Here is a 24738-nt window from a genome sequence, read left to right on the forward strand (position 1 = left end):
ACTGTTTAAGAAACTGGCATAACCACCGTTCCTAAGAGCTACCAGGCCGAGGGCTAGATGCAAATTGGTACCTAAACAGTCCCGTAATAATCCGAAGCTTGAGTTATCTCGTGAGGATAAAATGCCCCACAATTTCTTTCATAATAAAACTAATCATTTAGCACCTGAACACTCCACTAACAATCCATTTCCAAGGCGATCAGAAGAGGCATTATTAAGTTATCACAGGTAAACCAGTATCACTTTTCTAAAATTTAAAGTTTGAAGCCATTCAAAAGAGGCGTTCTGAAATTACAAGAAAATTTTGGAGGAAGAGAAACTGAGAGATTCACACAACCACTATACGAAAATCCTCCCCTCCCCATCCCCTCTTATTGACCACAAAATTTCGTCCACACAGTAGATACTTTTATTAACCACCGCGTTTTGTCCACACACTGACTTTTCTGTCTTGATAAAGCAACTGTGGGCGAAGTGGTGTCGTTAATATAGGTATCCACTGCATCTAAGTAATATTTACGTCACCTTGTCGGTATTTGCATACCATCATAGTTCCAAGATTAAGTCACAGTACCGTGACTGGAGTAGTTCCCACCTAACCCCCCCCCCCCTCAAGGAAGGTTCCTTGATGTTGGTGAGGGGCTCTTGATTTAGGGAATTGGATCTGTGCTCCAGTTCCCCGAATTAAGCCTGAATGCCTTCCACATCCCCCCCCTAGGCGCTGTATAATCCTCCGGGTTTAGCGCTTCCCCCTTGATTATAATAATAATCCCACCTAACCCACAATGACTGGAAAAAATCGCAACTAACTAATCACAATACCAAGACTGGAGCAATTTACAGCTACTCGCGAATTGGAAAAGAAGCCGAGAACTTTACGACCTACGGGGTTAGCGCTCCTCCAATGAATAATTGGAAATGAAAACTGGATGAGGTTTCGTCCAGTTTCTCCTGTATAATCCAGAGCCTCAGTGTCTGGAAGGAAAGGGACGCTCTAAGGCAGGTACCCTCTTCAGGTCGCTTGTTCTATCTAGGCTGGAATGTTGCTGCACACTAACAGCACCTTTCAAGGCAGGTGAAATTGCTGACCTAGAAAATGTACAGAGAACCTTCAAGGCACGCATAGCATAACGGAGATAAAACACCTCAATTACTGGGAGCGCTTGAAGTTCCTGAACCTGTACTCCCTGGAACGCAGGCGGGAGAGATGCATGATTATATACACCTGGAAAGTCCTAGAGGGACTAGTACCGAACTTGCACACGAAAATCACTCGCAACGAAAGCAAAAGACTCGCCAGACGATGCAACATTCCCCCAATGAAAAACAGGGGTGTCACTAGCACGTTAAGAGACAATACAATAAGTGTCAGGGGCCCGAGACTGTTCACCTGCCTCCCAGCATACATAAGGGGGATTACCAATAGACCCCTGGCTGTCTTCAAGCAGGCACTGGACAAGCACCTAAAGTTGGTACCTGACTAGCCGGGCTGTGGCTCGTACGTTGGATTGCGTGCAGCAAGCAGTAACAGCCTAGTTGATAAGGCTCTGATCCACGAGGAAGCCTGGTCACAGACTAGGCCGCGGGGGCGTTGACCCCCGGAACTCTCTCCAGGTAAACTCCAGGTCCAGGTCTGCCAGACGTACTCCTCAGTTTTTTTTATTTTGTTTTTGTCGGTCAATAAACGTTAGCCAAACAGGATAAGAAATATTAAATCTTGGTCAAATGTTACCTCGGACAGAAATGCGCGACCGGCAATTCAGAGGAAATTGCAAGTATTAATTGCGGAACCATGTTGTTCAACGGCTTATCCCCAGCAGAGGTTCCTTGGTGCTTTTCAAGGACTCTTGACACAAGGAATTGGAGCAAACCTGATTGCCTTCCATTCCCCAGGGGCTGTCCCCAGGGGCTGTAAGACTCCTGCGGTTCAGCGCTTCCATATGAATATAATCTTAATTAACTTCTCACGTGCACAAGTAATTCGCACTCGGGAGAAAACGTATGATGAAGCTCCAGTCTGCCCTGGATCATTGGCAAGTTGAAACGTATCAGAAAGTGTATATTATACCGACGAGTGTGTAAGACGCATGTACAACGTTATGCTAGCTTTAATGAGGAAAAGTTTTGATCACCAGAGGCTTTATTAATCCAATGATTAAATTGCTAAGGTTTCTGGCAAGTAAAACTTATGGTCATTAAAGTTTCTTAACGTTGCACACGTGTCTTGAAAACTTTAGCAGATAACACTTGATACAAGGCACCTCGACCCACACTGTTACACACCGCTATTTCCACAGCTACAACAAGCAACTACTTTCACTTTTCTTACGTATGTCTCAGTAGTATACTTTACCGCAAACACTAAATCACATCCTCGTCGATTTCTAAAGCTACTGTTTCTCATACTTTCTCCAGTCAAATTATCAGTCAAAATATTGTACTTCGTCTTTTAAATCACAAGTATACTTTCTTTCACAGTTGTACCCTCGATGCTGGAACTACCTGATGTGGTGGCTGTCTTTGAATGACTTGTGCCTAAGACACTGGCCTCTGGGAGGGGTGCTACTCTCCACAGTGTGCTTGCCTGACTAAGAATCTAGTATCTTTCTCAGCATAAATGCTGGAATATTTTCCCTTTTGTCTAAATTTGCTGACAACGCCAGTGACACGCAACAAATTTACAGATATAAATTGCAGAATGTTTAAATATTTTAACCGCTAAATAACTAAACGGTTTAAGTATTATGTAAAATATAATTAAACAAAACGATCACAATTATACATTACCTTTCCAGTCATACTATCATCATTGTCTCTAGTCACATTATTAATAACAATCCCGCCATTCACTTATCCTAGTATGCTTAACAGACTTGTACCCCTATAAGTCATATTGTCCCCTTTCCCTCCAAATGAACCACCTTCCCGGTAAGTCCTTGGGTACCTTTCCTTATATACACGCATTGAACAAATACACCAACACTTATCTTCTCCCGGCTGGTTTTCCCCACTTTATTTTGCTGTTTCACTACGTTTACATTTAGTTATGGCTCTTCACTCATTTTAAATATATACCATATCTCGTTCTATGCATGAAATCTGTGCCTCTGTTTTATTATCAACATCCACTTTTTTAAATATTCTCATTTTTCAATATCTCTTCCTTGGTTTCTCACCTTCATCTTTAACTTCTTAGCAGAAGAGTTTGACACTAACCCTCTCAGTCATTTGCGTTTCCGTATTTTTGTACCAATCTATTTAACCTTCGTTGTTCTTCACCGTATAAACCATCTTGTATAATTATTTACCATTGTACTGCAGCTTTAGCCCTGTCACTCTATGAATCCTTAAGCTTCTCCCGCACCAACCTACAGTAGTGTGCATATTAATTGGGACATGATGAAATAAGACATTTATTTGGAAAATTAAAAGCTACACGCTTTGGCATAGAACTGGCCAGTGTTGAACACATTTTGGCAAGTTCTGTGTCTTGGTACCAGGTCCTAATAACAGCAGCAGTTAGCTTCTCCACAGTTGAACAGTCCTGTTTCTCGATCCTGCATTTGGTTATTTCCCACAGATTCTCAATTGGGTTGAGATCAGGAGAGTTTCTAGGCCAATTTAGAACACTTAGCCCACTCTCTTCGAAGAATGACAGCATTTTTCTGGAAGTGTGGCATGGAGCAAGATCCTGCTGGAAAATGCCTTCTCCATTGGGAAAGTGTCTATCCACAATGGGAAGCAAATGAGTTGCCAGGATTGCCTTGTATTTGTCACTGTTCATCGTTCTCTCAACAACAACAAGCCGTCCAGGGTCTTTAGCAGTGAAACTACCCCAAAACATCTTAGCTGAGCGTTTTGGCGCGTGTTGAATGTGTCCATTCCGAAGAGGTTCGTCTTCGCTCCGTCTCACTACCACTGATCTGTACCCACGTAATTCAAAATGTGCATCATCTGAAAATGTAACTTTTCTCCATCTGTCATCCATCCCTTTTGCTCGAGTTCCCACCGCAGCCGTTTTTTCTTCATAGCAGCAGTCAATAATTGTTTCTGCCACCTTCAAGAAACCTTCAGACAGTTGAAGAATCAACATTTATGCCAATTGAAGCCAAATCTCTCTGTAGATCTTTGCTGGTTTTCTTAGAATCCTTCACACTATTTCTTATAACCTTATCATTGTGAGGTGTTGTCTTGCGTTTTCTTCCACATCTTCCTCAACGCAGCACTCCACAATCACCAGTGTCGTCAGCTCTCTTCAGAATCCGACCAACAGTTGACTTTGCTAGGCTCAAATTTTTGGCGAGCATGTTTTCTAAGAGCTATAACACACGCTTCCTAGGTGTGACATCCATCATGAATTTCAGCAGTAATCATGAACTGAAGGGGAGAATTTAGCAAAACCACATTCAATCACAAAGCACACTTCTAGGAGTAGCCTTACAGAATAACAGTTGTTGTAGCACTGACGAGAGTCGCAGGGTAACACCACAGCTGGATGGTTGCCAGAAGTCGGGAGCAAATTCTTCTAAAAAGAAAAGAATCCAAACTACATTAATTAAGCCGGAGACTGAGATAAATGAGATAATTACAAAATTTACTCCTTTCCCAATTAATTTACGTACTAGTGCATAACAGCAACTTCTTACTCTGACGCTGTATTCTTAAAGCCTTATCGTAAGTTTTCACCGTCCTCCTCTCACCCTCACTAGCCAACCTTCTAGGAACTGTTCTTACCTCACTTATATTTTTCTCTAATTTATTCACTTTCTCTTCTCATGCTTATTAACACCCTGCTTGTATTACACCTCATTCCTATTCTTGCTGCTCTTCATACACACCAGTCGCTCGCTTAAAAAACGTGTACCGGTACATACAAAAGCCAACCCGTCAGCCTTTTGTATTACACAGTTTGCAAAGTTTTTATTCCTGACAGTGTTTCGCTCAACACTGTGCGAAACGTTGTCTAAATAGATTTAAAACTGCTATACTTGCCATCATTATTCGCTAGTCAAACAATGAACCTTTTATTTACCAGCACGGAGTTCAGCAGGATGTTTACTCTCCACTGTTCGTCATACCTCAGACACTTGCTGTTTACTCAGACTTTTTCCTAAATATAATTTTTAAAAAATCTCCCATTTACACTAGGCTCTTCAAAGTTTTCCTACTAAGGCTTCTACAACAAAGTTTCCCACTTTGGCACAAAAAGTGTCCCGACGTAATTATTCCCCCACAGACACAGGTTACTGAAGAATTGCCAGGAATCAATAGATGGATTTGCATCAGCAAGGAAGAATGGGAATATAAAGAACAGAAAGTGCCCATATTAAAAAGAAAAAAAGGCAGCGAGACAAAGGCTAAGCGTAAAAGGGGCAAGAATAGCGTGAAAAAAGAGGATCGAAGAAAACCGGGAACTCAGCAAAGAAGATAAAGGTAAGAAGGTAACCAGAAAGACTCCGAAAATAACACTGCGAAGACTAAAACAGATCCTAATATCCACATCGGACAGGAAATGGCAATAAAGAACCAGGTAATGTTTAATGGAAGGGTTTGAGGGGGGGGGGGATTGCCAAAGAATACAGGACATCCTTCTAATGAATGTCAGTATGTCACTTTGACCAAGAACGTTAAATGTTTGACTGTGACACTGGAATGATGATCTATTCGAATGCGCATTCGGTGGATTTCCTCTTTCTGTTCACGCTTCAAAAGTTTCTCTCGCCTGTGTATAAAGTATTATCGAGTATATTGACATTATCGTGTTGGATTTGGTTAAATTGTGCTTATTAGCATATAACTTAGACAAACCTAACTTAAATACCGTATATCGAGAAATTTGCTTAAAACCGTACGCCAAAAATCAACGTTTGCTTTTCGGGGACAAATTAAAGGATAATACTGAGGTATGGGAAAAATCTAATAGAAGATTGAAAGCTATTTTTTTCACTGAGGAATCAGAGGAGAAGTAAAAAGACTGAGGTAATTTAAAGGACACAGGAGATAGTGTGAGATCTCGTAATAAAATTTCTAGCTAAAAGTAACGGGTCTAGGCAGAATATCGCCTTAAGTATTGCAAGAAGTAGAAATGTGACCCCATAACAAGGATGTAGACGTTTGTTGAAACAGCAACCAGATAGTCAGGCGTCATTACCACAGGCCTTAGTGATCATTTCATCATTTACTGCACTAGGAAAATCACTAGGGATAGGATAGGCCTTCACAGGACAATAAAAATGAGGTCAACTAGAAACTACAGTAAAGAAACACTGGTAAATAGGCTACACAATTGTCACTGGACAGAGATAACAAGTTGCACGGACGTAAACGATGCCTGGGAAAAATTCAAAACAATGTTCACTACCATCCTTGATAATATTGCACCAGTTAAAGAGATAAGGATTAAATGAAGAACTGAATCCTGGATAACTACTGAGATATTAGATAATATGAAATTCAGAGAATTTAGGGTGAGGAACAGAGTGCAGAGACTTATAAAAGAAGCAAAGGCAAAGCACTATTGCTCTGGCAACAACTAAAACAGTTGGGGTATAGCCATAAGCCAGTAGATAGGTCTAACATGGCACTCACTATCGATAACGAGGTATGCCACGAAACATCTAAGGCGGCAAATTGCTTTAATTCCTACTACACATATGTTGCATCAACACTAGTAAGTAAACTACCAGCTGCATCAAATACCTTTAACACAGACTCTGATAAGTTTCAAACATACTATATCAATAAAGGGGTAACCCCAAACAGTTGTCAACTAGTAAGTGTATCTCATGACTTTATTCAAAAAGAACTAAGCAGGTTAAACCCAACTAAGAGCACAGGCCCTGATAACATCCCGTCTAAGTTCCTAAAAGATGGTGCTTCTGAACTGTCAATCTCTATTGCTCACATAATAAATCTATCAATCGCCACTAATACCGTACCGGAGGGGTTCAAGGAGGCCAGAGTTACTCCTATCTTCAAGAAAAATAGTAGGTCTGATGTAAGCAACTATAGGCCTGTTAGTATACTCAGTATAATATCCAAAATTCTAGAGGGCGGTGTACTGTCAAGTACTTAAGTACCTTAATGACAACAACATTCTCCATAGCTATCAATCGGGCTTTAGAAGATCGTAATCAACCGACACCTCCCTAATTAATCTGATGAATTACCTAGGAACTGAAATGTCAAAGGGGACTCTCATAGGTATGGTAACCTGCAAAAGACCTTCGATACTGTCAGCCACAATATATTATATAAGAAACTTGAAGCTATCAGTATAGGTTCTGTAGACTGGTTTAAATCCCACCTTAGCAACAGGGGACAAATTGTCAAAATCAACAAAACGGAATCAGAACCCCTGCCGATAGCATGTGGAGTTCCCCAAGGTATGTCAATGACATGCCTATCAGTGTCAAGTGCAAACTCCTACTGTATGCAGATGACAGTACTCTGTTAGTGTTAGGTAAAGACCCACAAGATATAGATAATGTTTTAACACTGGAGCTGGAGTCCTGCAGCAAATGGTTAATAGACAACAAACTATCATTACACCTCGGGGAAACTGAAGCCATTCTCTTTGGCACGAAACATAAACTGAGAAGGGCAAATAATTTTAATGTCCGATCACTTTGGTTTCATCAGTAAAATATCTGGGAATCCCCTTTGACCCATGCATGTCAGGAGAATTGATAGGGAACAGTGTAGTAAAGAAAGCGAATGCCAGACTGAAGTTCCTGTATAGACAAGCACAGTGTTTTCCTACTGAGGCTCGCAGGACCCTATGTCTAGCCCTTATATAGTGTCATATGGATTACGCTTGCTCTTCATGGTACTCTGCCTTGACAAAAAACTGAAACAGACTGCAAATCACCCAGAACAAAATCGTAAGATTCATCCTGGGGCTGGGACCAAGAGAACATGTAGGCCAGGATGAATTACAGCAGTTGGATATGCTGAATGTTGAAGACAGAGTAAAACAACTGAAGCTAAATCATGTTTATAAAATTGTTCACAAACAGTGTCCAGAATATCTTGCTGTCAATTTTGTCAAGGTTGGGAACCAAAGCAATCATAGTACTAGGGGGAGAGAGCACAACTTTGTAGTACCCACAGTCATTGGTCAGGCTTCAAACGCCTTTTATTGTAATAAAGTTGGTAGAATTACCGACAATATGTAAAGTAAAAGGACACAAGTGCAACTAATGTGACAAAATGTCACATTAGTTGCACTTGTGTCCTTTTACTTTACCTTTTATTGTGCAGCAATAAAGGAATGGAACAGACTACCCTCACATGTCAAAGCCAGTCATAGCATGAACCAGTTCAAGAAGAGTGCCAAAAGGTGTCTGATGAATGTAGCTACATAAAGGGAGGGGAATGATTTTCTATTTTTTAGCTAACATACGTGTAAATTTTACCTTATTCCTAGTAATGACTCTCGTATTGTAGATAGTCTTAATGACCCTCGTGTAGTAGATAGTCTTTTTAGTATGATAATAAGATGTTATCTTCATTGTAGAATAATAAGAAAATATTATAACCTTTATATTATAATAATAAGGTAAAAGGACCCCAATGGAAATAAGTCACTCTGTCTGACTTTTTTGTGTTATCCCAGGTTCTCTACACATATGCTGTTATGTATGATAATTCTATGTAACTGTATTTGTGTATACCTGAATAAACTTACTTATAGCTGGAAACCTACAAATGTGATCACAATATACAAGAAGGGAAATAGAAAATATTGATAAGTGGATCAAGTCCTGATCCACCGGGAGGCCTGGTCGTGGACCGGGCCGCGGGGGTGTTGATCCCTGGAATACCCTCAAGGTAGACTCCAGGTAGATAAACTGACCAGCTTCGCTGATTAATTTGACACTGCCATTTCCATCTCATTCCATTTCCCAAATGCACGACTGATGCAGGTTATTTTAGCTTGGTATGATCGTATTAATTTGTTCTTCAGTGTGCTGGTTTTTATTTTTAGTTTTACTTTGGGTGTTCTTGTGTATTCTGTATTATTTTATTACCAAGAATGCAGAGTGATGTACTTTGTCAGTGTGTTCTTCATATTACACAACTTCCTTCCAAACATCCCTGTAACTATTTGTTATTAAGTTTTATGTTTCCTGGTTCCTGGTCTGTTTTTCATGCAGTCTGTCCTTAGTTGTATTGTTTCTTACAGTATCGTTTTTTTTTGTTTGTCTGTTTCTTCTCACTTCTTTAGTCATCAGGTTCAATTCCTTAAATTTCTCTTCATAATGCACACCATCTTAACTTAGGGATTAGTCTAGTTGCAAACTTTTGGAACTTTTCAGGCTCTGTGCTAAATCAAGTGGGGACTCAACAGTTGTGGTATATATTCTGTATACCAGGCGCTGTATAAATAAATTGTACATAGCATCTTAAAAAATATTTATTGAGGTTTATGAAAGTTCACAAATTTGCAAGCCACACATGCGCCGAATAAATTATATATTTGACGTACTTCTCTGTGCGATGCTCGCAAGCAGATTCTTTCACCGATAGTTTTTCTTCTCGGTTTTTATCTCGTATTCTTTTTTTTTATCCTTCCTCACACTGCATGACCTTGCACATATTTAAGTTGAACTCCAGCAGCCACTTATTAGATCATCTTTTCAAAGGGTAGTCTTAGCCATATCCTGTCTGTATGATGCTCAAATCCGTAACAGGCACACAATATTAGATTTCATTTAGCAAGTAATTTAGGCATTAAGAATAGCAGTGTTCTAGTAGGGATCCTTGAAAGGTAACACTTGTTACCATCGCAAAACCTGACGCTTCCTCCTGTCCTGTCACTCGTTTCTTTCAAATGCTCCTTGATTCACTTGAGCACTCATGAACGTTTGTCTATTTCTGTTTTTCACTTTTCTTCTCTCCTCTGTGCTCTATATTTGTTCATAAACAATTGAACCTGTAGGGGCCATTCAGCAGTGAACCGTAGACAACTTCGTAAAATTAAGTCGTGATACATAACTAGTCGTGTGTAATGAGTTGTATTAGACATAGTGTAGCCGGTGGTTTGCAGGAATACTGTAGCAGTTAGCTTGTATAAAATAGTAATATATACCGACAGTATGATAGCAACTTGTGCAGGTTATGGTACCGAGGAAATGACGCGTTTGCAAACACTAAATACGTATATTAAGAAGAAACGTTTCCACCTTGACACCATATTCACTCCTGATACCAAGAGTACAACAACACACACTATACAAGGCCAAGGTGCAGGGGAGTGAGGAGTTGTCAGGGTAGGTGTGAACAGGAGTCACGTCAGGTTAAGCTGAGTAGAAGTATAGTTAGCTGACTACCATGTCACGATATGGGCGGGGCAAAATATATCTAGAATAATGTGGGACGAAGTATTAGAGATTTTGAAACTTCTTGCCTTTTTTTCAATATAATTGGAAGGAGCGATGAGTGAAGCTTTCATACACTGTCGTCTGTTCATCTCAGGTTTGTTGAAAACTAGTTGTGCCTCATTTCAGTTCATAAGGTGATTTTTTTTTTGTTTCTGTGGACAAGGCCGGACTATATAATATATAGGCAAGGTGGCCCAAAAAGAAAATACTTTCATCATCATTCAGCATTTTCACCTCATACATAATCACTGTCTTGGCAGAGGCGCTCAGATAGGACATAATTAGAAGACGGTAGAATTACATACAAAAGATGAGGTAATCAGTCCCTCAGCCTTGGAGTTGGTGTTGAAGTACAGTGCCTGCAGTTTAAAGGAGTGGTTTGGGATATTGACAGTTTGGAGGGACTAAAACCCGGCATATTGCTGGGTGCACACACACTCGCATCTCCCTTATCGGAGTTCATAGGTTCGAACCTGAAGCGTTAAAACACACACACACACACACACACACACACACACACACACACACACACACACACACACACACACACACACACACACACACACACACACACACACACACACACACACACACACACACACACACACACACACACACACACACACACACACACACACACACACACACACACACACATATATATATATATATATATATATATATATATATATATATATATATATATATATATAATAAGAATGTGTGTGTCTCTTCTAGTCCACGGGACTAGAGCGTCATATGTTTTCGCTCACCATGAGGCGAGCCAAAGCAGCATGGGTTCGACTCCTTGGCTAGCCACAGTATTGATCAGTACCATTCGTTCATGGGTACAATAATATATATATATATATATATATATATATATATATATATATATATATATATATATATATATATATATATATATATATAATGTCGTGCCGAATATGTAAAACTGGTCATTTAGCAAGAACTCATTTAAAATTAAGTCCTTTCTAAAAATTACTCTTATACGTTTAAAGTTATATTTTTTTCATTAATGTTGATGTTAAAAATTATAATTTTGCACCAAAAGGAACTTAGAAAAGTTACCTAACCTTATTATAAAAAGAATTTATTTTAGCCTAACTCAACTAAATATATTTTAGATTTGTTTACAATATAATACTAAACAAACACAGTGAAATATATTTTTTTCGTTAGGTTCAGAATGATTTTGGGGAAATTATTGCATACTCAAATTTTCACTTGTCCTATATGGCAAGATGAACGTTGCTATTTAAGCCAAGATCGCAAGTTCTGCCTATTCGGCACGACATATATATATATATATATACATATATATACATATATATATATATATATATTTACGTATTATATATATATATATATATATATATATATATATATATATATATAATTTATATAATATATTTATGTATTATATATTTATATATATATATATATATATATATATATATATATATATATAATATATATATGTATTATATATATATATATATATATATATATATATATATATATATATATATATATATATATATATATATTATGCAAAACAACCACTGTGAAAGAGTAGTGAAATTCCAAGCGCTTTCGTGACTACTCACATAGTTCCTTGACAATGTGAGTAGTCACGAAAGCGCTTGGAATTTCACTATTTCACAGTGGTTGTTTTGCATATTTTAAAATCACCTGTTTACTGTGATCTTATTGCATATATATATATATATATATATATATATATATATATATATATATATATATATATATATATATATATATATATATATATTGTGTGTGTGTGTGTGTGTGTGTGTGTGTGTGTGTGTGGCGAAATGACAGTAGTTTCTTGGACTGTGTATTGGTAGATAAAAGACTGTTGAGTAGACTTCAGGATGTACATGTTTATAGAGGGACCACAGATATATCAGATCACTTTTTAGTTGTAGCTACAGTGAGAGTAAAAGGTAGATGGGATACAAGGAAAATGGAAACAGCAAGTAAGAGAGAAGTGAAGATTTATAAACTAAAGGAAGAGGCTGTTAGGGTAAGATATAAACAACTGTTGGAGGACAGAAGGTTTAGAGCAGGTCGTTCCTTTCTGTCCCAGCTACTGGACCACTATGACAAGGATAAACAAAATGCAGATGTAGTATTCACAGACTTTGCAAAAACCTTCGACAAGTGTGACCACGGTGTAATAGCGCACAAAATGCGCGATAAAGGAATAACAGGAAAAGTTGGTAGATGGATCTATAACTTCCTGACAAATAGAACACAGAGTGAAAGTAAACAGAGGAAAGTCCGAGGCAGCTACAACGAGCTCTATTCCACAAGGCACAGTACTCGCTCCCATCCTATACATCCTCATATCTGACATAGATGTAAGCCATAGCTCCGTGTCTTCTTTGCGGATGTTACCCGAATTGCCATGACAGTGTCCTCCATCGAAGACACCACAAGACTCCAAGCGGGCATCAACCAAATCCTCAAATGGGCCACTCAACAATATGAAGTTCAATGAAGAGAAATTTCAACTACTCAGATATGGAAAACTTTTAGAAATTAAAACTGTATCAGGGTATACAACAAATTCTAACCCTACAATGGAGCAAAAAAGTAATGTGAAGGCCCTGGGAGTGATAATGTCAGAGGATCTCGCCTTCAAAGACCACAACAATGTACCTACCTCATCCGCTAGGAAAATGATAGGGTGGATAATGAGAACCTTCAAAACCAGGGATGCCAAGCCTATGATGATTCTCTTCAAATTGCTTGTTCTCTTTAGGCTGGAATATTGCTGTACACTAACTGCCCTCTTCAAGGCAGGCAAAATTGCTGACCTGGAGAGTGTACAAAGAACTTTCACGGCGCACACAAGTACAATAAGGCACCTAAACTACTGGGAACGGCTGAAGTCCCTTGATTTGTATTCTCTGGAACGCAAGCGAGAGAGATACATGATAATATACACTTGGAAAATCCTAGAGGAATTATTACCAAACTTGCACACGAAAATCACTCCCTGTGAAAGCAAAAGACTAGGCAGGAGATGCATCATTCCCCCAATGAAAAGCAGGGGCGCTACGAGTACACAGAGAGAACACATTAAGTGTCAGGGGCCCAAGACTGTTCAACTGCCTCCCAGCATACATAAGGGAGATTACCAGTAGACCCCTGGCTGTCTTCAAGAAGGCGCTGGACAGGCACCTAAAGTCAGTACCTGACCAACCGGGCTGTGGTTCGTACGTCATTTTGCGTGCGACCAGCAGTAATAACCTGGTTGATCAGACCCTGATCCACCACGAGGCCTGGTGTCAGACAGAGCCGCGGGGGCGTTGAGCCCTGAAACCCTCTCCAGGTATACTCCAAGTAGGTATACCTCACAGTACTTGTAGCCCAGGGACCTACAAAATGTTAGTCCGGCTCTGCCTGTGGATTCAGTAAGGGGTTATACCATGAAGACATTTTTAATTGTCCCCAATGTTTTACTACAGGTATGCAAGGTAATTTTCCTTGCGGACCTGTAGGATTTACCTGCCTCCTTAGGTATTAATAAGACGAACGAACGAGTGCAGGTAAGATCCCAGTGGGATGAGCGGGGAAGACGAGACAGACGAAGAATAGCGCTGGAGAGGAGTGTTCTTAGTTGTAAAAACAGAGCCAGGGCTTAACCCGGCAGCAAAGGCGAACGTGGGTCAGAGAACAAACAGCGCAAGGTACGTGACAGAGAATCCAAAGGGTATTTGCAAATAGGGTTGGGAGCAGGATCATACAAGGAGTAGAAAAGGTTGTTAGGTAAGACATATGCAACAGTTAGGTATCTTTATTATGAAACGTTTCGCCTACACAGTAGGCTTCTTCAGTCAAGTACAGAAAAGTTGATAGAAGCAGAAGATACTTGAAGACGATGTAATCAGTCCATCACCCTTAAAGTTTTGAGGTGGTCAGTCCCTCAGTCTGGAGAAGAGCATTGTTCCATAGTTTCATACTATGTTTCATACTATGGAACAATGCTCTTCTCCAGACTGAGGGACTGACCACCTCAAAACTTTAAGGGTGATGGACTGATTACATCGTCTTCAAGTATCTTCTGCTTCTATCAACTTTTCTGTACTTGACTGAAGAAGCCTACTGTGTAGGCGAAACGTTTCATAATAAAGATACCTAACTGTTGCATATGTGTCTTACCTAACAACCTGTCGGTATTTTATACCATTTTAATGTTCAGAAAAGGTTGTGTTGGTTTGTGGGTCTGCGAATGTCTTCAAGGAGAGAGGTCCAATTAATAAGACAGAAAAATGTAAGAACTGGAATCCTATCAGTGTGACACGTTTAACAGATTTCATTTTCACACTCTTATGACATGACGGTAGCTCCTCCTGGATGAGTACTGACTTACGCCAACATACCACCGAAAAATTGAAATGTGATGTTCGAGCAAGTTTTGGAAGACAGATATAAAATGTGTTATGGTGAATGTTTCCTCCTTGGGGAGGGGGGGAGGTTACCCTGTCTTGGTTCATTAATGATTTGCCGGTACTTCCGGCCCGGGTCTTCTCCAGATGGCGACCCGGCGGCCCTGTCTTGGTGGGAAACCACTAGTAGTAGTAAAAAAAAAAAGTACACTTCTGATATTTCATTTGTAGATAAGTGGAAAAAACGAAGAGTCGCAGTTTTATCGAAGCTGGTAGTAATAAGTTATCACAGGTTATATGCACTGATGGATCTAAACAGGAGTCTTCTGGCAGGGCTGCATCTGCTCTTGTTGCCACCTCCCTTGTTAATAACGATAATAAATTTGTTGAACTAGGCAAAAGAATTAACAACTGGGCATCTAACAGCAAACTGAATTGTTTGCAATCCTAATGACGCTAAAGCCAACTTATGACACTGAGCTCCAACAACATGCTTATTGGAGAAGCCAGGTATAGATACTCAAAAATCAGGGACAAAGGAATTAATGTACAATTGCTATGGATCCCATCACACATTGGATTACTCCTTCATGATAAAGTTGATATGTTAGCCAAGAAGAGTATCCTGAAGGAGAATGTAGAATATAACTTTGGTATATCTGTGTCTAGCATTAGGAATAATATTAGGAGAGAAGTAAATAATGAAAATGATTGCTATAGGAATGCAGTTAGAAGTCTGAGTAGATCTATAACCCACTATGATAACATGAACGTAGATAAGTATGTTTATGGAGCAACTTGCAATGTGAACACTGACTGATGTTGTAGTGGCCAGGCTTAGGCTTGGTTACAAGTACTGACTGATGTTGTAGTGGCCAGGCTTAGGCTTGGTTACAAGTACTTCTGGCAGTTTGGGAGACACACAGATGATGATCAAACTAAATGCAAATTATGTGGTCAGGCATATGGTTACTCTCTTGAACACTGTGCTTAATTATCCACTTACTGAGGAATACAGAAATAGTATAATGGCATGTTAAGATATTAATGAAAATAAAATATCAGATATACTAAGCAAATTTCCTAAAGTTGCTTGTAACAGATAAGTGAACTGTAGATTTTTTTTTTTATCACACCGGCCGATTCCCACCAAGGCAGGGTGGCCCGAAAAAGAAAAACTTTCACCATCATTCACTCCATCACTGTCTTGCCAGAAGGGTGCTTTACACTACAGTTTTTAAACTGCAACATTAACATCCCTCCTTCAGATATGTAGATATGTAAATATAAATCCAAATGTACACCTGTTAACCCTTTTGGGGCCTAGTTCCTAGGCCTTTTGTGTATTCATATGCTCTTGCGCTACCGTCCACAGGATGGATATGGGGTGCACAATAAACTAGCCACTTCGACGGCAAAATCTAAATATCTATCGAATACTTCGGATAGCTTAAAAAGTTTAAAGAAATATATGCAGTCTCATGCTTCTTTCTTGTGTTCTTAAGGGTGGCTAGTCAAATAAGAGTTGACTGGCTTAATTAAGGTGAGTTCGATCAGCAAAGTATGAACCAAGATGCCTATTGCAAATGGTCTTTTCTCGTGTTTTTTGTGTGATTTGCGTTGCCTGTCATGGACTAGTAAGCCTACTTGCAGTGCTGCTCTGCTCTTGTGTCAAGACTTGTGGTCACATGTATGGTTTTTACAGGATGCGTGTGACTGGCCTGGTGAGCGGGTACTGGGGCAGCAGTGGGAGTGTGGAGGACGAGGAAGTGGATGTAGAGGCCCAGTTCTCAGCCCACACCCCTGGTACTACCCACCACGCAGCACAACGTCGCCCAGGTCAGTACTCGCTATTCCTTATGGGTTAAAATCTTCTCCATGAATTTAATAAGAATAGTACTTGCTGTATTATCTACCAGAAATGTACTGTTATTGTAGTCTGTTTTACAGCATGAGTGACGAAAAATCTTCAAATCTTTCCTTCTTTCCATCCACTTGCTGGAGGCCCATACACTATCCTCCTGCTGGCTAAATATTGTTCTTTCTTGTTTTTTTCCTGCTGGAATTGTATATGGTTTTTATCTTCAAAGAATAAAGTCCACGTTGCCATTAATGGCGCAATTCACAACAAATCCTCAGTACCACACAGTCAGGACCTGTGACCTCTTGTGACCACTGAATTGCTTTGGGGATTAGTGTGGAGGGTTAAGAAGCCATGGCTTCCTTCTGCAGTGTTTTAAAATCTGAGGTTAGAGTGTTGAAGGAGGAGGTCCTACTTCTCCAGGGAAAATTAGGAGGCTGAAGGTTCACCTCGATGGGTTTGGGAGTGTGAGGTGGCTGGAGTGGTTGGGGGGAATGAGGCTTCCAGCAGTGAGGTGCAGTCCAGCACCTGCTACAAGCGGCGAGTGGTTCCCAGTAATGGGAGGAGCATCAAAATAAGGAAAGTTAAGAGAGAAGATGTGAAGGTAGGAAATCGCTTTTCTGTTCTTCAGGATGAATATACTTCAGTGGCCAGTAAAGGTACTACTACCCCTGCTAATAGAGGTAAGCAAATTCTTGTGGTTGGTGACTCACAGGTAAGATATATGGACCGTCCTTTCTGTAACAGGAATAAGGTGAGAGAAAGTGTGTGCTTCCCTGGAGCTGGTGTTGGTGACATAGTCAACAGGTTGGATAATATGATGTCACGTAGTGGGAACAAGCCCATTATCTGTCAGTGCTGGTAGAAATGATATCGGAAAGGTTAGGAGAGAAGACCTGCTAGATAAGTACAGGTCAACTATAGATTTAATTAGGTCTAAGGGAGGGGTCCCAATCATATGTAGCATCTTGCCTAGAAGGGGAGTGGGCAATGAATGGTTGTCTAGGGCAATTGTTGTAAATTGGTGGCTAGACAGATACTGCAAGGAACTTACGATCCCATTCATTGACAACTGGGACAACTTTTATGGCAAACATGATATGTATGCAATGGGTGGGGTCCATCTCTTTGGGGCAGGGGTGGTAGCACTTGCCAACTTGATCGAGAGGGTCATTGTTGACATGTCTAGGCTTTTAAATTGGTAGAAGATGGAGGTATGGGTGTGTGTGGAAAACAGTCAAGTTGCAACACTAGGGTTGAAAACAATAAATATTTAAGACATTCATCATAAAGTTACAAATAAAGACAATGGATCAGGTCAGCAAACAAAGGGAGACAGCAGAGGACAGCAAGGGACTAGCTCCCTGAAGGTTTACTATACTAATAGCAGGAGTTTAAGAAATAAGATAGATGAGCTAAGATTAATTGCAAGTGCAGGAAGCATAGATATTATTGCTATAAGAGACTTGACTCAATCTGAAAGAAAGAGAAATGGCTTCTGAATGTCACATACAAGGCTATAAATTATTCCACTGATAGGGTCAACAGGAAGGGTGGTGGAGGAGCGATGTATGTCAGAGACAATTTAAATTCTTGTGTTAGGCAGGATATAAAACTAGAAGCATCGGCCACTGAATCTGTTTCGTTACAGCTTCTCAAGGGCCATGAAAACTAATTTTAGGTGTGGTTTACAGGCCCCCAAACCTTGATAGGGAAGGTAGTAAACTTCTACGGGACGAAATTCGTAAGGTATCTACATAAAAAATTGTTGTGCTAATGGGAGATTTTAACTTTAGACAAATTGACTGGAGCAATTTGACAGGAAATTTAGAGTCGAGTGACTTTCTTGATATGATTCAGGATTGTTTTTAAAGCAGCCATGACAGAACCAGCTAGAGGAAATAAACTGCTTGACTTGGTTCTTGCCAGCAGGGAATTGCTAATTAATAATCTTGAGGTTAATGTTGAGCTTGGGGAAAGTGATCACATATCACTGTTTTAATATATCATTGAATTACCCTAATCATGGCAATAAAGTCTCTGTCCCTGACTTACGCATGGCTGATTTTATAGGACTGAGAAATTACTTGGGTGGGCTGAACTGGAATGACCTAACTATGGGTCAGGTAGGTGGTGATGGTTACTGATATGACGTTTTCCAGAGCATAGTTCTAGCTGCTCAGACAATTTGTGTTCCGAATAGGGAAATCAGATCAAACAAAAATGATCCTAAGTGGATAAACAATAGATTACAACATCTCATTGGTCAAAAGAGAGGTATATATAGGCGAATCAAAACAGGAGAGGGGGCAATTAAGAAATCAATATATTCATTTAAAGAGAGAAATAAAAAAGGGAATAAGAAAAGCAAAACAGAGATTATGAGGTTAATTCAAAATTCTAAATATTAGACAGGAAAATAACCATGCCACTTATAAACTAAATAATGTAGATCTTAATATTACTGTTTGCAAAAAGGATTTGGGAGTTCTGGTTAGCAGTAATCTAAAACCAAGATAACAGTGCATAAGTGTTCGCAATAAAGCGAACAGAATCCTTGGCTTCACATCAAGAAGCATAAATAATAGGAGTCCTCAGGTTGTTCAACTCTATATATCCTTGGTTAGGCCTCATTTAGATTATGCTGCACAGTTTTGGTCACCGTTTTACAGAATGGATATAGATGCTCTGGAAAACGTACAAAGGAGGATGACAAAGTTGATCCCATATATCAGAAATCTTTCCTATGAGGACAGACTGAGGGTTCTGAATCTGCACTCTTTATAAAAGGCATAGAATTAGGGAGGGATATGATTGAGGTGTATAAATGGAAAACAGGAATAAATAAAGGGGATATAAATAGCGTGCTAAAAATATCTAGCCAAGACAGGACTCGCAGCAATGGTTTTAAGTTGGAAAAATTCCAATTCAGGAAGGATATAGGAAAGCACTGGTTTGGTAATAGAGTTGTGGATGAGTGGAACAAACTCCCGAGTACCGTCATAGAAGCTAAAACGTTGTGTACTTTTAAAAATATGCTGGATAAATACATGAGTGGGTGTGGGTGGGTGTGAGCTGGACCTGGCTAGCTTGTGCTACTAGGTCAGATGCCGTGCTTCTTCCTTAAGTGAATGTGACCTAACCTGACAAGGGTGGGGCATTGGCTTGGGCCGGTGGGAGACTTAGACCTGCCTTGCATGTTATGTTCTTATTTGAAAGGATTGTAGGTTTTTATTAGGATACATATCAATTGTCAGGAGCTTTATCATTGGCTTCAAAACACCTCTGGTGAGGAAAACTTGCCATAATAAGTTGAGTTTCAACTTTTGGAAACTTTTTCCAACTTTTTTTTTTTATATTATTTAACACCGGCAGTCTCCTACTGAGGTAGGGTGACCCGAAAAAGAGAAAACACTTTCACCATAACTCATTCACTCTTGCCAAAAGGGTGCTGACGTAACAGATCAGACAACTGAGTCGTAACATTCCTGCTTCTCTTTCAGAGTGTAGGCAATGTTCGTCTCTCCTCCAAGATTCGTCTGGCTAACCGGTTTCCATGAAACTTCATAAATGTTACTTTGCTCATACTCCAACAGTACATCAAATGTTATGACTTGAAGTACTACTTCCACTCCTAGCTCGCACAAGCCTGTTGGGTGCCCAGATCCCTAGGTATCACTCGTATCTCATAACCCCAGTCCACTGACCCTGAATGAATGTAAGAGGCTTTCATTGGGGTGCCTTGGTGTTGAAGGACTTTTGATCTAAGGTATTGGAGCTACCTTTACCTTTCTCGGATCAAATCTGTAAACCTCTTAGTTCCCAGATGATGTATGACCTACAAGTTTAGGTTTTCCTCTGAATACAATAATTTTCAAGAGGAAAAGCAGGTGCAGCTCAACTCCCTTAAGAGTCCTAAAAACTGTAATTAAACCCTCCTAAGAGGTCCAGCAGCTGGAGGTCAGCAACATCCAGAAGTTCAAGAGCTGTAATTCAGTGAAAATATTTATGCAGTAACACGCTTGGAAAAATAAAGACAGTGCCCAGACACCGGCACTGTTGTAATATGTACGTAGGTGCACTGCACGTTTCATGGACAGTCATACCTTGAAACGTTAAATATCGTATAAAACTCTTGTGAAGTTAAAATTCATAAATGCATTGATAAAACAAGAAAATGATAAGATGTATGTTAATGTAAAAAAAAAGAAAATAGTACTAGCCACAGAATTTGTAAGATCGGCAAATGGTCATTGTGTTTGTATACAAGCATCCGGATGCATCTTCCCAACAATTCCAGGAACAGCTTTTGAAAATTGATCACTGTCTGGAAAATCTTCCAGCTCCTGCCCCCCAACATCTTGCTTCAGGGGGATTTCAACCTAAGGCACCTAAATTGGAGGAATGTAGCAAATAATGCTGTAGCAGAGAAAACCCCAGGAGGCAGCTCAGATGAAAACTCTCACACACACCAAATTCACCTTAAACCAGCAGATAATAGAGCCAACAAGATTGGAGGATATACTGGACCTCATCTTCACTAACAATAATGATCTGATTCGAAATATTAGCATATCAAAAAGTATATACTCAGATCACAACATAATAGAGGTTCAGACATGTATGCGCAGGGGCCCCAGACCAACAAAATGTGATCAGTCATGAGGGAGCCTTCACCAAATTCAACTTCAGTAACAAAAACATAAGGTGGGACCAAGTCAATCAGGTCCTAAATTATATAAACTGGGAAGATAGCCTAAGTAACACAGATTCAAACCTATGTCTAGAACAAATTAACTCTGTGGTACTCGAGGTATGCTCAAGGCATATTCCTTTAAGGAATAGGAGGATAAGATGTAAATTAGAAAGAGAAAGGTGCTCCCTATACAGGCAAAGGCAGTGAATAACAGAGCAGCTAAAAGAGGCCAATATATCTGTAATATGTTGGGAGGCACTGGTCAGAGAAATAGCAAACATCGAACTAAACCTAAAGGACTCTTGCAGGAGTCAAGATATGCGGGAAGAACTAAAAGCCATAAATGAAATTGAAAGAAACGCAAAATATTTATTTTCTTATGCCAAATCAAAGTCGAGAACAACATCCAGTATTGGGACCCTACTTAGACGAGATGGGTCCTACACAGATGACAGCAAGGAAATGAGTAAGCTACTCAAGTCCCAGTATGGCTCGGTTTTTAGAGGGCCACTAACCAGACTGAGAGTCGAAGACAAGCTGATAAACGACATGCCCATGCACTCTGCCGCAGGCCCTGACTCTTGGAACTCTCTGTTCATCAAGAACTGTAAGAAGCCCCTATCATGTGCTTTTAACATCCTATGGAGAGTAAGCATGGACACGGGTCGTCCCACAGCGCTTAAGACAACAGACATAGCCCCATGCCACAGAGGGGGCAATAAAGCAATTACAAAGAACTACAGACCTATAGCATTAACATCCCATATCATAAAAATCTTTGAAAGGGTTCTGAGAAGCAAGATTGCCTCCCATCTAGATATCCATCAGTTACACAACCCAGAGCAACATGGGTTTAGAGCAGGTTGCTCCTGCCTGTCCCAACTACTGGACCACTATGACAAGGTCCTGGATGCTCTTGAAGATAAACTAAACACTGATGTAATGTACATCTAAGATCAAATGACTGGTCTGAAGCCAACGAAGGTACTCTATATGCAGAGACTGTAACAGCCAACTGCAGTAGCAAGGAACGGCTGATCATGAAAGTTCACTGAGCATAGAGGCTTCAGCAAGGACAGGGATTGAAGGCAGGAATGTTTCAATGGAAGGAACTAAAACACCTCAGAGGATGCAAAGGGAGACACAGTGGGAGGAGGAAAGGGAGAGGTCAGTTTTTGTTTACAGGCTCCAGGAAGCCAAAGGGGAAACCTACGATGAAAGAAAACAGGAGGAGGAAAAAGCAATTGAAGGTATCATGAAAACAATAGGTGAGGGCAACATGACTCGGGTGACAAATTTTCAGATAATTGGGTGGTTTGCGAGTGGAAGGAAATGGCCTGTCAAAGTAATTTTCAAGGAAGAATCAGCTCGAACCAGGATCCTGCAGGAGAAAGCACGACTGAGGGACAAACCAGAGTACCGGAGAGTGTACCTCAATCACGACAGAACACAATACGAAAGGATGATACTGAAAGAGCGGGTACAGAGATGAAAGGAGGAATGAGAGGCAATGATGAAGATGAGCAGGACCCAGACCCAGGAGGAAGGGCAAATACACCCACCAGAAACTCCCGCAGAAGGACTCCAACCGCGACAGCCCCAACGCAACTGAACAATCTAAGCCAAAACTCACACACTGTTCCCTCTGCCTCCAACCCCCACATCACAAACCTCGCCCCTACAGCTGCCCCCTATGGGCACTCCGACCCCACCCCCCTCATCACAAACCCCACCCACACCACAACACCCCATAGGCCCCCACCAGGGCTCCCACTTCCCCAACCCCAATATTCTCCCATGACCACAGTGATAGAAAAGAAGCTGAAGGTTTGGTACACAAATGTGGACGGAATAATGAATAAATATGAGGAGTGGCATGAAAGAATCAATGAGAAATCCCCAGACATCATAGCAGTCACAGAAACCAAACTCGCTGAGACAGTAGCAGATGCAATCTTCCCACCGGGATATCAGATCCTGGGGAACGATAGGAGGAGTAGAGGGGGAGGAGGGGTTGCACTGCTTATAAAAAACCGATGGGGCTTTGAGGAAATGGAAGGCATGGACGGGATTGGAGAAAGGGACTACATAGTAGGTACAATTCAGTCTGGGGAACATAAAGTAGACATTGGAGTGATGTATAATTCACCACAGAACTGCAGGAGGCCAAGAGAGGAACACAAAGAGAACAACAGAGCGATGGTGGACACACTGGCTGAGGTGGCAAGAAGAGCTCACTTGAGCAGAGCAAAGTTACTGGTTATGGGCGGTTTCAACCACAGGGAGATCGATTGGGAAAACCTGGAGCCACATGGGGGTCCCGAAACATGGAGAGTCAAGATGATGGATGTAGTACTGGAAAACCTCATGCATCAACATGTCAGGGACACTACCAGAGAGAGAGGGGAGGATGAACCAGCAAGACTGGACCTTGTGTTCACCCTGAGCCGTTCAGACATTCAGGACACCACTTACAAGAGGCTCCTTGGAGCTAGTGATCACGTGGTTCTGAGTTTTGAATATATAGAAGAGTTACAAGTGGAGAGGGTAACGGGAATTGAATGGGAAAAGCCAATCTATAAAAGGGAGGACTACACAGGTATGAGGAACTTCCTGCAGGAGGTTCAGTGGGACAGAGAACTGGTAGGAAAGTCAGTAAACGAGTTGATGGAATATGTAACAACAAAATGCAAGGAGACAGAGGAAAGGTTTGTTCCCAAGGGCAATAGAAATAATGGGAAGACCAAAGTGAGTCCTTGGTTTACCCAAAGGTGTAGGGAGGCAAAAACTAAGTGCACCAGAGAATGGAAAAGGTACAGGAGGCAAAGGACCCAGGAAAATAAAGAGATTAGTCAAAGAGGCAGAAACGAGTATGCCCAGATAAGGAGGGAGGCCCAGCTACAGTACGAAAATGACATAGCATCGAAAGTCAAGTCTGACCCAAAACTGCTGTATAGCCACATTAGGAGGAAGACGGCAGTCAAAGACCAGGTGATCAGGCTCAGGAAAGAGGGTGGGGAGCTCACAAGAAACGATCAAGAGGTATGTGAGGAGTTCAACATGAGATTTAAAGAAGTATTTACAGTGGAGACAGGAAGGCCTCTGGGAGGACAGAACAGAGGGGGACACCAACAGGGAATATACCAACAAGTATTGGATGACACACATAACAGCTGAGGAGGAGATGAAGCTGCTGTTAAGGGACCTTGATACCTCAAAGGCAGTGGGACCGGACATCTTCCCGTGGGTCCTTAGAGAGGGAACAGAAATGCTGTGTGTGCCACTAACCACTCAATGTCAGAGGGTCTCACCTTCAAAGACCACAACAATGTATCTACCTCATCCACTAGGAAA

General features: G+C 40.7%; 1 protein-coding gene across 1 annotated transcript in view; it reads left to right on the top strand.

Annotated features, from left to right (window-relative positions):
- The window catches only part of LOC128689070 (class A basic helix-loop-helix protein 15), a 106144-nt gene that overhangs the window by 22177 nt on the left and 59229 nt on the right, over nt 1-24738 (top strand). The window contains exon 3 of the mRNA XM_053777148.1: nt 16533-16666. Coding sequence (XP_053633123.1) covers nt 16533-16666 — 134 coding nt within the window. The remainder of the gene's footprint in view (nt 1-16532; nt 16667-24738) is intronic.

The sequence above is a fragment of the Cherax quadricarinatus genome, chromosome 21, assembly GCF_038502225.1.
Source record: "Cherax quadricarinatus isolate ZL_2023a chromosome 21, ASM3850222v1, whole genome shotgun sequence".
NCBI lineage: Eukaryota > Metazoa > Arthropoda > Malacostraca > Decapoda > Parastacidae > Cherax > Cherax quadricarinatus.